At 44.5% G+C, this 16351-nt stretch overlaps 1 protein-coding gene across 1 annotated transcript in view; it reads right to left on the bottom strand.

The window, feature by feature from the left end:
• Positions 1 to 1875: 1875 nt before the first annotated feature.
• The window catches only part of LUZP1 (leucine zipper protein 1), a 65219-nt gene continuing 50743 nt past the window's right edge, over positions 1876 to 16351 (bottom strand). The window contains exons 2-4 of the mRNA XM_070949433.1: positions 12997 to 16257; positions 4454 to 4629; positions 1876 to 2875 (exon numbers count right to left, since the gene is read on the bottom strand). Coding sequence (XP_070805534.1) covers positions 4465 to 4629; positions 12997 to 16155 — 3324 coding nt within the window. The 5' untranslated portion in view covers positions 16156 to 16257 and the 3' untranslated portion in view covers positions 1876 to 2875; positions 4454 to 4464. The remainder of the gene's footprint in view (positions 2876 to 4453; positions 4630 to 12996; positions 16258 to 16351) is intronic.

A 16351-nucleotide genomic window follows, 5' to 3' on the forward strand; every position in this document is an offset into this window, starting at 1 on the left:
TGAATAGGGTGACTTAGAGCAGGGGGTCTCCAAACTTGGCAATTTTAAGATTTACAGACTTCAACACCCAGAATTTCTCAACCAGTCATGCTGGCTAAGGAATTCTGGGAGTTGAAGACCACAAGTCTTAAAGTGCCAAGCTTGGAGACCCTAGCTTAGAGCAGGGCCCCCAAACATTTTCATTCATTACCCAAAACTGCTTATCAAAAAGCCTTATCAAACTTTTGAGGACCTGTTGTAACTCCCTTCCTCCAGCACCATTGTAACTTCGAACCGTCACTGAATGAATGGTTGTAACTCGAGGACTACCAGTATTATACAAAACAATGATCACTGAATGATCATTTCAGCAAATGATTACCAATTGTAATTTTATCAACCTTCGTCTTAATAGGAATGCTTTGGGAGATTTTTTTCAAATATATTTTAGTGCATGTGGCAATCTTAAGTCAATCCAAATGTCCCTATTCTGATTGGCAATGGGGCCGTGTGTTGTTGCCCAAAGGAAAAAAACCAGTTTTGCTCAGTTTTGGGTAATGTCCTCACATTTGGGAAGCACTGGCTTAGAGGGAGGCAAATCTTGTTGAAGTGCACAGTGCTACATCCTGAGGGTTAACACCATCAGACAGCCATCAAACGATTTTGGAGGAAGAGATCGATGGTAGATGGTGACAATAGGCGATGATTGACAGTGAGGAGCTGATGGTAGGTGATAGTTGACAGTGAGGAAGCGACAACGGATACAATTCTCCCCTCTCCCCCCTCCCCAAAAGACAGCTACTACCGTGTTTCTCTGAAATGAACCTCCCCCGAAAATAAGCCCTCCCCGAAAATACTTAAACGCATGCACAGCCAGTCCCCGCCATTTCCACTGGTTAGGTTTAGGGAGACAGAGCTAGAAATCAGGTAAGACTGCAAGAAGAGCCCCGTCTTGCTCCATGCACCCCAAAATAATAAGACCTCCCCAAAAATAAGGCCAAGTGCGTATTTCAGGGTTCAAAAAAATATAAGACAGGGTCTTATTTTTGGAGAAACACGGTGTGCATCTGAAGCAGAATGACAGCAGAAGGAATGTAAGACTGTTCCTGGGTGTGGGGGGAGAGAAAGTGACCAAGTCTGAATATAAACCTGGTTTTGAATGCCAAGAACATCAACTCCATGTTTGCTTCCCAATATGTGGGTGAAAACAACTTGCAGGAGAACGCAGGAAAAGGAGAAACAAGGTACCCACAAATTCTCGCCCCTCAAAACTTCCCCATGTTTGCTCCCAGCTATCCAGACAACACAAGCTTTGCAGGTAGTAGCAGGTGAGGGAGGTGTGCAGGTGAGCAGACTCAGCAACCCACTGGCTGATTTCTCCTCCCTCGACCCCATTATTGTCATCCGAGCCACACGGACTGGCTGCCATAATAATTGCATTTTTAATTAACTCTTGGAACCCATGCATATCTCTTTGTCAAACAGCCGGAGGCTGGAGGGGTGTTAACTTGCGAGTGTGGATGACAACCCACAGCTCACATGCTCTATAGAGAGAACCTCTAGACTGGTTCTCATCATTCTAGTGCTCGGCATGATTGTACATGCGCATGAGAGAGAGAGTCCTTTAAAAAGGGAAGAGCAGCTAATTCTGATCAGTTTTTTTGAGTCCCCACCTTGGCAAAACAGGGACAGAGGCAGGAAAGAAGACTTACAATGGAGCAGCATCTGAACAAGACGCACAGAATGCGATGAAAAACAGACCTGGGGCGGTGTGTATGAGGGAGGGGGTCTGGGATGACTGTGTGAACCAAGTTCAATTTGCTGTTTCAGAGGTGGAAGAGGGCAGCCACTGGGTCTCTGGATGATCCTACGCTGGTCCTTTTGTCCAAGCAAGTGGTGAGGTAGCAGAAATAAAGGAATGTGTTGCCCGCCCCCCACAAGGATGCACTGAGGTGCTGGACAAACCCAACACCTCCCAACTGCCGGCCACTCTTAAGTCTTCTAGGGCTTAGTTCAAGTGACATCAGAATAGCCTCACCAGGCATGCTGGTCCCTTTGGATCGGGGTGCGATTTGATGGGGAGCAGAGCGGGGAGGCTTGTCGATGGGATCTGTCATTGTATCCCCCCACCCCCCAAATGTGGCTGGGTTTTACAAGGAGTGTGCTATGCCAACAGGAAAGGAAGCGGCTGTTTTGAGGCCAAAGGGAACCCACGAACCTTCGCTGCTCCGGTCCCTGCCAGTGGAGCAGGAGACGGTGGAGGAGACGCATCTCAAATTTATTGCTTCTCTAGATGGCTCAGTCAAACATCGGTATGAGCGGCCAAACGGTTGCAATGCGGGTGGAGGAGGAGGAGGAGGAGGAAAAAGAGATGCTGCTACTGATAAGCAATGGCCTGTGAAACCCTGCTAGGCTGTTCTTCAAGAGCTGTGGCCAGGAGGTGTCAGGTAAATGGCTCTCCAAAGCTGAGGACCAGCAGACCCAAGTCCAAAGTGGTTTTCCATGGGACTTTCAAGTCAAACCAAACCAAAAGCTGCTCCGGGAATGGAGTCGATTAAACACCCAAGCCAAATATCCAAAGTTCTTGGATGCTTCCAAGCAAGTTGCTAGCTGAGGGTCTCCATTGATTCGCGCTCGGTAAAGTTCCAGAGTGGGATTCCCCTGAGCAAAATCTCCACATTCCTCCTTCGTGGAGGAGAAGGAGAACGCAAAGCCACCATTAAAAGAAAAATCCATCTGAGGGGGGGGGGAGGGAAGAGGGAGAGTACTTGAGCACTGAAAGGGGGTAAAAGGTCAGGCACCGAATCAGTCCCCCATGGTGGACTGGCATCAGCAGCAGCAGGAGAACGATGCTGTTCCAGGTCTGGAAGTCATGCAAACTGCAACAGGAAATAAGCTGGGGATACAGAGAGAGAGGGAGAAAGAAAGAAAGAAAGAAAGAAAGGACAACATCAAGTATCAGTTTTAGAGCTACTTCGGTGTAATAGTTAAGATGCTGGCCTAGAAACCAGGAGACTGTGAGTTCTAATCCCGCTTTAGGCATGAAAGCCAGGTGCGTGCCTTTGGGCCAATCACCAGGAGACTGCGAGTTCTAGTCTCACTCTAGGCATAAAAGCCAGCTGGGTGACTTTGGCCAGTCATTCTCTCTCAGTCCAACCCACCTCACAGGGTAGTTGTTGTTGTGGTTGTAGGGAAAATAAAAAGGTGTAGTATGAGTTATGTTTGCTGCCTTGGATACTATACTTCAGTCACATTGGGAAAAAAAAAACCTCAAACCGACATTCTGAGGTGAATCTCTTCAAGAACTTCAGGAGGTCATTAAGTGACTTTCCTCCACACAAAATAACCTCCGTTCTGTATACAGGCCAATTCAAATGCTTACACACGAAGGTCTGAAATTTGAGAACTGTATGCAATGTAATTTCATTTTAATGTATGCCGATTAGTGTACATTCAAAGTGACAATAAAGTTATTCTAAGTCTAAATCTCTTTTTAAAGCCATATATTAAAAATTCTTTGAGGGACAATTGTGTGAGGGTAATCTAGGACGTTTTCATGTAGATCCATATGATTTATGTATCCACTGAGCTCCATCAATATGTTAAGCAACTAAATGACTGACATGATACCACCAGCAGCAGCCTGCAAGAAATCAAAATGAGCCCACCATTTGTCTAGCTTTATATCATTTTACCGTCTTAGTACACCTCCATATTTTGGTATGACTTCCAGCAATTTCCAAGTAATTAGTTTAAGAGTTAACAAGGGCAGCCCATTTCCAATCAGAATACAGCTGGAAGGGACCTTGGAGGTCTTCTAGTCCAACCCTTCCTCAAGCAGGAGACCCTATACAATTTCAGACAGGCAGCTGTCCAGTCTTAGAAACCTCCAGTGAGGAAGCACCCACAACTTCTGAAGGCAAGCTAGTTAATTGTCCTCACAGTTAGGAAGTTTCTCTTTAATTCCAGGTTGCTTCTATCCTTGATTAGTTTCCATCCATTGTTTCTTGTTTTGCCTTCTGGTGCTTTGGAAAATAAATTGAACCCGCGCCCCTCTTCTTTGTGGCAGCCCCTCAAATACTGGAACACTGCTATCATGTCACCCCTAGTCCTTCTTTTCTCTAGACTAGCCAAACCCAAATCCTGCAACCGTTCTTCATATGTTTTAGTCTCCAGGCCTTTGATCCTCTTAGTTGCTCTTCTCTGCACTTTTTCCCCCCAAAGCCTCAACATCTTTTTTTGTAAGGTGGTGACCAAAACTGGACGCAGTATTCTAAGTGTGGCCTTACTAAGGATTTAGTACCGATACTTCACGTGATTTGAGATAGTCTTCCTTCCCAATCCAACTTGCAAGGTGGTTGTGACGAAAAGGGAAGAAAGGAACACTATCTAGGCTGCCCTGAACTCCTGAACCAAAAGACAGAATGAAGCCAAGAAACAAGGTTCAACCGGTGAATGCAATTCCCAGCCTTACCCTCAGCCACTTCAGTGGGCTTCCGAGTGGTCTCTGGACCACCGCCTCCGTTCCTCAGCCCTGCTGCTCGGAAGTTGGCGGGGCAGTTCCGGCTTGACCTCTGGCCTCCTCCTTGACGTCAGTTGCTCGGAGGAAGAACTGTATGCTTTTCTCCTGGGAGCAGAATCTTTCTCTTCCTGTACCAAAAGCAGGAGGAAAGAACTTTTAACAAAGCAGTCCCTTGTGAGTCACCTATTCAGGTAGTTCTTGAAGTACGACCAAAAATTTTAGCCCAAAATTTCTTGTTGCTAAGCGAAACATTTGTTAAGTGAGTCCGCCTTGTTTTATGACCTTTTTTGCTGAAGTTGTTAAGTGAATCACTGTAGTTTTATGAAAAAAAAACCCTCAACTAACATTGTTGTAATGCTCATTTAATATATAAAAAAACAAAATTTTATATATTAAAAACAAATTACATTTTACTATTTTCTACATGCATGCACAAGGTTTCTTTTATTGGGGGGGGGGGGAAATGTCAGATAATGGTTTCCTAAATTTGGTGTGTGTGTGTCTTTGAACTAAGGAGAAAGGTGGTCTCTGATTTAATATTTCCACAGTCTGAGAGGGGAGGATGGTCCCTTGAACTCTTTTCTCCTGCTGAACAACCAAGTTTTAAAATGATATGAAAATGACAGTGAAGTTACTCCTTGGAGATCAGGTCTGGGTGTGCTTTCAAATTTAAGAGGATCAAGAGTGGGCTACAAATACAAGTTGTGCTTTAGTTGTTAAATGAGTCAAACTGTTGTTAAGTGAATCTGACTTCCCCACTGACTTTGCTTGTTGGAAAGTCGCAAAATGGATCGCGTCACCCCGGGACACTGCAACCGTCATAAATATGACTCAATTGCCAAACATCTGAATTTTGATCACATGACCGTGGGGATGCTACTACGGTTGTAAGTGTGAAAACTGGTCCTGTCACTTTTATCAGTGCCATTCTAACTTTGAACGGTCGCTAAACGAGCTGTTGTAAATCGAGGATTACCTGTAGTCAAGGGCCAACATAGCCAGAGATGGTACAGACAGAGATATAAAACTTAAAAGACATCAGACGGGAGCAATATGGGGATCAGAAGAAGCCGGGAATCTCCAATTAGACGCAAGGTTTGCTGGGTGACTGCATCAGCGTGATTTACAAAACACAGTTGTTCTGGTTTCCCACAACATTTGGAACCACAACCTATCAACTTTCTCCTTTTATCCTAGTTGAGGGTATGGTATGAATTTAACTTTTCTGTTTCTTTGCCCAGTCTAATTTGCTTCTCTGAACCATTGGGCTGGGCTAAATGTTCTCTAGAGTCCCTGATTTTAAACTAGGGGTGTCAAACTCTAGGCCCAGGGGCTGGATCCGGCCTGTGGGGTACTTAGATCTGGCCCGTGGGGCCGCCCTGGAAACAGCAAAGGACTGGCCTGCAGTGCTTCTTTCAGCAAAAACGGAGCTCATGAGGATGGCATGCAGCCCTTCTGAGCTCTATTTTCGCTTGGAGAGGGTTGCAGGACGCCATCTCAGCCGAAAACAGAGCTCGGGAGCCCATTTTCGCTGGCAGAGTGCTTGGGCTACCACAGGCGCCCCCGACATGAGTGATGTTGAGCTGGCCACGCCCACTCTGGCCCCCAGAAGTCAAACACAACCCTGATGCGACCCTCAATGAAATTGACTTTGACACCCATGTTCTAAACTGTTAAACCAAAACATTCAGGAACGTTTTGGTTTCCTTCAAATAGTTCTTTCTCTTAAGGAGCCGGTAACTCTGGAAGTTCTCTTCCTGCAGGCTTATCTTCTGAGCTGAAAACAATTTCCTCAAATCTCTGGTGGTTTTTAGCATGGAGTTTTGATTTTACTTTTAATTGTTCCACTGCTGTGTTTTAGACGGATCTACTGGCTGTGTGATTTTTAATCCATTAAATAAATAAAACCTTGCCGCACGATCCTGCACTTTCAGGCTGATGCCAGCAGAGTGCATTGCATTACAAGATCTAAATTCCTTCAAGCGTTCAAAACTATAGCTCCTTTCAAAAAAAAACAAAAAAAAAACCCTGCCCCTTTACACATTTTTTAATTGCCCCCTTTCTTGTTCCATGAGCAATGGAGGATGGGGGGGGGGGGTGAGGAGACAACCAGGCTCAGCTCTCCCTTCCACTCCTTGCCAAAAAAAAATTTGCATTTGATGGTTGTTTTGCTGAACCAAACTGCTTCCATAAATCCCTCATCCAGAGAAGTCACTCCTAAGCACCAGGGACGGAGAGTCTAGCCAGTTTCACCTGTGAAAGACGGACAGGGGGAGGGGGGGAATCCATCTGCAGAGAAAAAAGGCCTCCTGGTTGAACCTTAAGACTTTTTCAGTCAGAGAATTACATCTGCAACTCTTGTTCTCTACCCAGACTTTGCCTTTGGTGGAATGGACCGCCACCTAAATTTTTGTGTGTGTGTGTAGATAGATAGATAGATAGATAGATAGATAGATAGATAGATAGATAGATAGATAGATAGATAGATGACAGACAGACAGACATGGGACGGGACTAGACTAGACTAGACTAGACTAGATGTATAGATAATAGGTATAGATAAGGTACATATAGCAATAGCTACAGCACTTATTTATATACCGCTTCACAGTGCTTTTACAGCCCTCTCTAAGCGGTTTACAGAGTCAGCCTATTGCCCCCAACAATCTGGGTCCTCATTTTACCCACCTCGGAAGAATGGAAGGCTGAGTCAACCTTGAGCCTGGTGGATTCGAACTGCCAAATTGCAGGCAGCCGGCAGGCAGTCAACAGAAGTAGCCTGCAGTACTGCATTCTAACCACTGCGCCACCGCAGCTTATATAGAAAGATAGAGGAATGAGATGATAGATAGATATGAGAGAGAGAGAGAGAGAGAGAGAGAGAGAGAGAGAGAGAGAGAGAGAGAGAGAGAGAGAGAGAGAGAGAGAGATATGCATAGATATAATGATAAATATAGCTAGCTAGCTAGCTAGCTAGCTAGATATTGAGAGAGGGAGAGGGAGGACTGTGTAAATTACTAGTGCATCAGAAAAAGAAAACATTTTCATCAGATACCTATTGTTGGTACTTTATGGCAGGAACCAGAGTAGGGTGAGGAGAAATTTGCTTCCCAAGAGTTACCCCAAATCAATTGGTAGTCATCATCCGCAACTACATAGGTTGCAATTGATAGGTCTCTACTTCTTGATGGGTTATAAAACTAACTAGAAAGTCTACAATCGGCAGGTGGTTTCTAAAATGGCATTCTGAAGGTCAGTTTGGACCGCGGGTCTTCTTGGTTGGGTATTCTAACTTCCGAGACAAGATTTTTTCTCTGGTGGGCAGGAGGGAAGAGAGAAAAGTTGGAAAGGAACATGGTGGAACAAGAGCGCAAGCCATGACCAGCTCTAACCATCTTGTGAATTTTGAGGACAGAGTTAAGACTCTGCCAAGTGGGTTGAGATTGTGTCGCTGGTGCTCAAGACATCCTAATGGTTGGCAGGCACACCACCGGGCAGGGCCCTATCCTCCCTCAGAAGCCAACAGTCACGCTATGCCTTTTCACTGACAGTTTATCTGACTCACGCAACCATTCAGCACAAATAGAAGAGGATTTAATTTAGATCTTTCAGCATCGAAGAGGCAGCTTTCCAAATGCAATTAATAAATAAAGGCTGGAGAATTTACAGCTCATTTGGGGCAGTTTCCATTGAAAAGGTTTGGCTTGGGAGAGGCAGCGCGAAAGGGGAACAAAAATGCAAACCTGGAGACCAGATACTATGGTGGCTTGCCTAACCATGGTCTATGGGAGAATTTCTCTCAGGGTTCTTATAAGTCCCCGAGAGAAATTCACCCATGGACCATGATCAGTTGAGACATTCAGATTTGGGGTGGAAGGCAGGCCGTCCTTCATCCAAGTTTTTACAGAATCCGAAGCGCTGACACATTCTCAAGGACAGGAAAAAGGGCCAAGGAAATGCTTATTGCTGTGAGCAAGTAGCACACAATGATGTAACAGCTAACGGAGAGTTGTGGTGATTGGGGACAAGAAAATCCTCCCCCGGATTCTTGGGAAATCAGCAGGTTATAAAATGGAATAAACAAGAACCTTCCTAACAATCATGGGATTTCTCAACAGGAATTTTGCTTCCTGTAGAGCTGTGTGGGACATCCTTATATGGATTAGTGGTGAGCTGCATTGCACCACGTGCTGTGGGCCAGTGGCCTTTTGAGTGTCATGACAGGAACCCATCCTGTGAAAAGCGAACACGGCCAGGACAAAAGAGCACGGGGAAAAATAGTTTTAATTCCATTAGATTTTAATTACTTTTTTTCCCTTCTGTTCAATGGTGTCCGATTCTTGGAAACTGACTGGACTAGGCCCTTGCAATTCATTTGGCAAGGCTTTTCAGAAGTGGTTTGCCATTGCCTCTTTCCTAGGGCTGAGAGAAAGAGACTGGCCCAAAGTCACCCAGCTGCAGTGGTGGGTTGCTCCCGGTTCTGTCCGGTTCTTGCGAACTGGTAGTAAAAGCGGCAGGAGGCTCCGCCCACCCACCCAGACGTCATCATGGACGATCTGCGCATGCGCACACGTGCTCCCGTTGCAAACCAGTAGTAAAGATAAGTAGAACCCATCCCTGCCCAGCTGATTTTTCATGGAACTAGAACTCAGAGTCTCCCAGTTTCTAGCCTGATTCCTTAACCTCCACACCAAACTGGCTCTCTTTTAATTAATTAAAATACTGTACATTTAATGTGACAACTCCCAAATCTTTAAAATTTGAAAGCAGCTTCCAAGCACTCAGAAAGAGTTTCTGGAATATGGGATTGCCAGCCTGGGATGCGAGGTTGGATATATAACTGACCCCATAAGCTGAGCTGTTAGGCCTTTCTATCTGTTGCAATTTGATTCCAGTTACACAACACAAACAAAGACAGACTTCGGAATGTGCTACTTTTAGAATCCTGGCATTGTTATGTTTATCTGATTCGGCTGGTTTTCATGTAGCTTATTTTTCAAAGTCGAAGTTCTCACTGCTCTTATTTTATTTTTACCATCGTCCAGCATTAAGTCAGTAAGTTCTAGGGATCGGGAGGGAAAATAAACACTATAAAATAAGACGGCATTGGTAGGAACTCTTGAAAGAATCAAAACACATCCAATGCAGAGGGGCCAAAATAGGCAACTACAAGCATTTTGTGATGGACTTAAAAGTTAATGGATTTAAGTTATGAGCCGTGGTGGCGCAGTGGTTAGAGTGCAGTACTGCAGGCTACTTGTGCCGGCTGCCTGCAATTTGGCAGTTCAAATCTCACCAGGCTCAAGGTTGGACTCAGCCTTCCATCCTTCCGAGGTGGATAAAATGAGAACCCAGAATGTTGGGGGCAATAGGCTGACTCTGTAAACCGCTTAGAGAGGGCTGTAAAGCACTGTAAAGCGGTATATAAGTCTAAGTGCTATTGCTATTAATAAAAGTGTAAGAAATAATGGCCGTGCCTATCTTGCTTAAATTCTTCTGTGTCAGGCTTTCATCCCAATAGGGCAGTCCAGCTAAAACTTTGTCAATCTTGTGCTTCGATTTGGGGACCCCAGATATCTAACTCAACCAACCAAAGGCATTCTCTAAAGAAGATATCCTATTTTTAAAAAATGCCACATACAGTCACCCTGATCAGCCATACCATATCCCATCTCCCAGATTCTATTCCCCTTTAATTACTATTTCTAATCCCTCCCCATTTCCACATCGCACTATAAATCAGCAAGTATTCAATACTTTCTAGGCATGCTCAATTGTCCCACATGGAAATTGAAGAATCATTCCCAAAGATCCCAAAGGATCTCTCTGTCAGACACTCACATATCGTCATATTGTCACCGCTATCGGCTCGAGAGAACCGGGCCGAACCGGAAGGATCCCACCACTGATGCAAGGGCAATGCATTGTTGCAAATCCAGAGGGAAAGGGGCACTTTGGGCTGTACACCAGCTTGAACGTGGCCCCTGATGGCAACTCTTTAAAATAGCCATGATTTCCCCTGACTGCCCTCTGCAAAACCCTGAGAAAAGACACACCCTACCTTCGCACCTCCATGTGCTCTAAACCAGGGGTCTCCAACCTTGGCCACTTTAAGACTTGTGGACTTCAACTCCCAGGGTTCCTCAGCCAGCAAAGCCAAGCTGGCTGAGGAACTCTGGGAGTTGAAGTCCACAAGTCTTAAAATGGTCAAGGGTTGGAGACCCCTGCTCTAAACAATCTTTTGCCCTGAGAATCTGAAAAGCACAAGTAACGGTCCACATTCAGAAAAGAAGCTTGAGCAAACTGAAGCAAGGATGGCTGACCTATAACTCATACAAAAAGGCAGACGTTGAGTAAGATGTTCAGAGGAAACCACTGACATTTATGTACATGTGGATGTATTTATTAGTCGGAGCACAATGGGAGGGAATTTGAAGCCAAGTCATTTTTTTAGGGCTGCTTTTCTTCAACTTTTTTCTTTCTCTGGGTTTTTTTTTTCCCCCGTCGCTCTTTCGTTTTTGTTTTCTTTTTAAATGATCACGTCCGTTTATCCTTTCGATAATGACAAATAGTCGGCATATTAATATTATGTTCAGGATTTTATAAAGTTCCCCATGGAGTTGTTGTTGTTGTTTTTTTTTAAGATGATTGAATGAACTTAGTTCGACACCATCAATGAATTAATGAAAATCATGAACTTCAAATTTCATGACAATTGTAAACTTCCTTTCTGTTTACTATTTTGTTTTCTTTATCCGCTGTGTTTATTTTTATTTTTCTTCTTTTGGTAGTTATTTATTCTTTTTAATGTTTCAGTAAATGACTCGAAAAGGAAAAAAAAACTATCTAGTGCTAAAACTAGAGCCCAATCCAAATCTGTTTCCAATATGCCCTGCCATTAAAACTGAAAGAAATATGTACTGTATCAGAGATATAACAAGATCCATGGACTAATTCCTTCTGGCTCTTAATATAATTGTGGGGAAATTCCAGACTATCCATGGGAATATAGGAAGGATCCAAATATCTAGAGATGAATCAAGGGTTACTGAGATGTCAACTGTGGGGCAAACCCTTTTACTGCTATTCAGTTCTGTCCCCGTTCCAAGCACAGTGCAAGATTTAACATTTAAGGAGAGAAAAATCAGCAGTTTGCAGAAGAGTTCTGAATGAAAATTAACCACCAACTGTTGAGTTTGAGGCACAAACAAAGATGAACAGATTGTTGGAAAAGGCAAATATCTTCCCTTCCCTTTGTGGTACACAGAGATCTTGCTGCCCCAGCCCTTTTTAACTGTTCTGTGAAATTGTTGTAATTCATATTGTTGTCAAAGTTATGTTGCAGATGGAACATAAGGTATGCAAATCTAATGGATGAAATTGCAGAGTATAAAAAATAATGTTGATGTACATGGATGGCCTACATAAACACCGCCGTCAAATGCAGGGTAGATATGCCAAATCAGCAAAGCACCCAGACTCCGGGGCATGAAATGGATGCTGTTTGGGTAATTTCTATCTAATGGGAGTTGTACAGACCCATCCTAAGTATCTCTCATATACGCACATGAATTGCATTTAATCTCTCCTAGGGCAAGGGGAACCACGCTAATAGAGAAGTTGAGAAATTTATAGCGTTCAATCAGTCAGATGCATACAAGCCCATACAGGTCGTCCTCGACATACGTCCACAATAGAGACCAAAATTTTTGTTGCTAAGTGAGACATCTGTTACGTGAAACAGGTCCTGTTTTATGACCGTTTCTGCTACAGTTGTTAAGTGAATCACTATAGTTTTTAAATTAGTGACACGGTTGTTAAGTGAATCTGGCTTCCCCCATTGACTTTGCTTGTCAGAAGGTCACAACAGGCGATCCCATGACCCCCGGGACACTGCAACCATCATAAATATGAGTCCGAATTTTGATCACATGACAACAGGGATGCTGCAACAGTTGTAAGTGTGAAAAGTGGTCATATAACTCACTTTTTTCCAGTGCTGTTGTAACTTTGAACAGTCATTAAACGAACCGTTGTTAAGTCGGGGATCACCTGTATAGGTGATTAACTCTGATTATTATCAGAAAGGATGGTAGGATGGTTGTCTTGTTTAAAGCAAAGCTTCTGGCCCCAGAAAAGGATAATTTCCCCCTTTTTACCATGTTTCCCCAAAAATAAGACCCTGTCTTATATTTTTATGAACCCCAAAATAAGCGCTTGGCCTTATTTTCAGGGAGGTCTTATTATTTTGGGGCACGTGGAGCAAGATGCGGCTCCTCTTGCTGTCTTACCTGATTTCCAGCTCTGCGTTTAAATATTTTCAGGGAGGGCTTATCTTTGGGGGGAGGCTTATTTTAGCACATGCGCTCAAAAGCCCGATTGGGCTTATTATCAGGGGATGTCTTATTTTCAGGGAAACAGGGTATATAAACATATAAACTTCCGCCTTAATTTAACAATGCAGTTATTTCAGAAGAAAAGGACGTCACACTTACTGGCATTACTGTGCAATTCCAAGAGGAAACGGTCACAAGATCATTGACGCAGCTTTTCTGGTTTAGCATCTCGGATGCACTCAAGTTACTTTTGGTCCTTCTCGAGTCTAATTCTGGAGTATTCCAAGAATTCGACCCGGCACTCGCCCTTCTGGAATTCTGCTCAATCGCGTAGATGCGTGCCGTGGTCCCTTCCGGTTTAGAAGGGTCAGTAGATGACCTACATGGAGTCCGAGGATTTACATGGTCAACCTCTTTGGCTAGAGAGTCTTCCAAAGAACGCAATCCTCGCCTTGTCCGCCATGAGCTTCTTACTGTGACGTGCTTGGCCTCGGAGGAGTTTGTCGCCAGATTGCTGTGACTCTTCCAGCTGACCGTCTCCATGGGCGGTTCGCTGTTTCTTTCGGTGGCGTCCGAAGGCCTTATTGTAATACTACTTTTGGAAATGACCGTTTCTACTCTGCTTCTCAGAACAGAGTCTCCATTTTTATCGGTCTCTGGTAACTTTAAGGTTATGCTGCTCTTGGTAAGTGAGAAGTCGTTAGGAACGCTGGTTGCATCTGCTCCTGGGGACAGTTGGCTTGGAATGGCTTGAAGGGTTGCATGCAGCTGTTCCTTTGTAGGGTCCATGAGGCTGCCCCTTGGAGTCATTGGCTCAGATGGGTAAATGGTGATGCTGCTGGTCATTTTATGTGCTACTGTCTTACAGGTGGGGGGCTGTTTTTCACAGGGGGTTTCCAGACCGGAACCCACACCACCCATGACTTCCTTCACGTCTTTCTCCACAATTGCAGGTTTGATGATGGCTTTGGAGCGTAGAGCTTCCCGTGGACTAAATGGCCGTCGGGATTTCAAGCCTGACATCGCACCGGCTGGTGTCATTTTGGATGGTCGACTGAGGTCTTCTTCGCTGCTGGCATGTCTATCATTTTCAAAGGAAGACGTATGAACGGATCCCCGGGAGGTGGTGAATTCCCGGGAAGCGTTCTCTTTTCTTATTCCTAAGTCTAAAGTAGCGGAGATGTTTCCGATTTTGCTTGACCCTTCCTCAATGCCGGATTTCTCGATCCGGCTGGGATTGGCAGCTTTGGACCGTGTTGCTTTTAGGTCCAAATTGTTGCAGTTTACAGTCGAGAAAAAAGTTTGGTCTGTTTCCCCTTTTTGAGGAATTGGATGATTCTGCGAAGTACCTTCTTGGCTTTTCGGAACGAGCCAAGGCTTCGATAAAAGAGAAGGTTTTGTCGTTTCAAGTGGAAGGTCCACGGGCTCTCTATTTTGGAAGTGGACTGCCTTTTGAGAGTCCTCTTCCAAGGGCTGCCTGCGAGCTGAAAACGTAGTTTCCGTCTTCAAGCTCACCGACTCAGAAGTTGAGGTTTCTCCTGAGGGATGCTGCCCATAGGACAAAGCAGCACCATTGGGTGGCCCACCGTTAGCTTTGGAGGTGCGAGTCTCCGCTGTGAGAACCAGCGATTCTGCGGCATGCATCTTTAGTCCCTTTTCAGAAGAAGGCCCTGTGAATTCTGGTTTGCTGGGCTGGTCTTCAAGTTCATCAGGTTTAACGTGATGAGCATCGTTCAGTGGTTGGGGTCCTTTTTCAACTCTATTCTTTGTTGTATTTTCATGCTTGGGTTTTGGAGAAGCCTTCCAAGATTTATGCTCCTGGGCTGCAGGTGGATAACGGCTAAGCACTGAAGGCTGTTCCCTAGACTTCTTCACTTCAGTGGCAGAGGTGCCATTGTCTTTTGATAGAGAACTGTTCACGCCTAAGGTGGATTTGTCTTCTACCCGTTTAGCATCAGTTGATAAAGAGTCTAATACAGTATATGTGCCAGATGTTTTAGCAGCCCTTCTGCTGTTCATATTAGGGCTTGTAACTCGCTTGCTACTTTGGCCGTAACTTTCATTATTCAATTCTCGATTGCGTAGCCTCTCCCGCCGGTGTTGAGGTGAAAGTTCCCGTGACTTATGTTTAGAAACCGCTGACTCGGTTGTAACCATTCGATGCTTGGGCCGGTCATGCTTAATTCGGCTGGGCACGTTCACTTCCTCCATCTCTGCTTCACCATTCTCCAGCTCTTTCTGCTTTTTCATCTCTGTTTTTATTTCTTCCAGCTGGCCCACGAGGATCTTATTCTTATTCTGTTCGCTCAAGTAGTTGTCATGGAGGTCATTGTTTTTGGCTCTTAGGGTTTTCAGCTCCTCTTCTAAAGACTCGAAATGTTTCATTTGGGTCTTCAGCTTCTCAATTTCTTGATTGAGGTCCCTCACTTTGTTGTCTTCTTGGTTTTTATTCTTCTGGTTTTCCGATTTGTTCCGAGTTTCATTTTCCACATGTTTTAGGTAGTCCAAGCTAGCTTTTCTCCTGGTTTCTTTTGAGGATAGTGCTGAAGTTGTCAAGTCAACCTCAATCCTCAGGTCATTTCGGTCAATTATACTGTTGGATGATCTCTCCAGGAGGTTTGATGTATTGCGCGTTTGGTCAGCCCGATTGAATTTATTATTCTGTTCCAGCTTTAGGGTGAGCTCTTGTATCAGCTTTTCACTCTGCTTCTCCTTTTCAGTGAAATGTTTTCTTTCGTTGACAAAAATGAGGGCTAAAGATTTCAATTTGTCCAGTTCACTCACTAAGCTTTGCTCTGTTTTATCCAGCCGGTCTTCTGACTGTTCCAGTTCTTTCACTTTCGCCCGAAGAATTTCCAATTCTGTCGAAATCTTCTTGGTCAGGTTTTTCTCCTCATTGAGGCTGAGGCAAAGCTGAGTACAGTCGTTCTTACTCCGACCAAAAGCCTCCTCCAGTTTCTCCAGCTCAGCCATTCGCTTCTGGAGCCTCTCGATTTCAGATTTCAGTTCTCGGGTGAGGCTCTCCTCTTCTTCAAGCTTGGTCTTCATCAGGTGGCAGAGCTCCTCTGCCTTTCGGATCTCCTCGTCCTTACCTTCTATTTTCAAAACTCTCTTTCTCAAGGTTTCCACATCAGCCAACATGCTGGAGTTGCTGCCTTCCGCCTGGATCACTTTATCCTGCAAGTCTAATAACTCATCCTCTGCTTTCTGGAGATTTCTTGTTGCTTCTTCTAACTCATCAAGGCGGCGGCTGAGACTCTGAAGTTTGAAGCGCAAATGCCGATTGGAAGTCTCTTTGTAAGACGAGTAGTCGGCCATGTTTGCCGCTCAGTTTATTTCCCTTTCCTAGGTCTCAAATGAAATTTGATGGTTGGTTGGTTCTTCTCCTTGATTTCATAAGGCTTCGTAGAGAATCAGCACCTTAAAAAATAAGCAAAAGCAAAAAGTCAGTACAAAGATTGTGACTTATTTTGTTTTTTCTCTTCAAGTTCCATGATTGAGTTTGCTCTAATTG

Source organism: Pituophis catenifer, unplaced genomic scaffold (genome assembly GCF_029215685.1).
Source record: "Pituophis catenifer annectens isolate HBS135680 unplaced genomic scaffold, rPitCat1.0.hap2 SCAF_9, whole genome shotgun sequence".
In the NCBI taxonomy this organism is placed as follows: Eukaryota; Metazoa; Chordata; class Lepidosauria; order Squamata; family Colubridae; genus Pituophis; species Pituophis catenifer.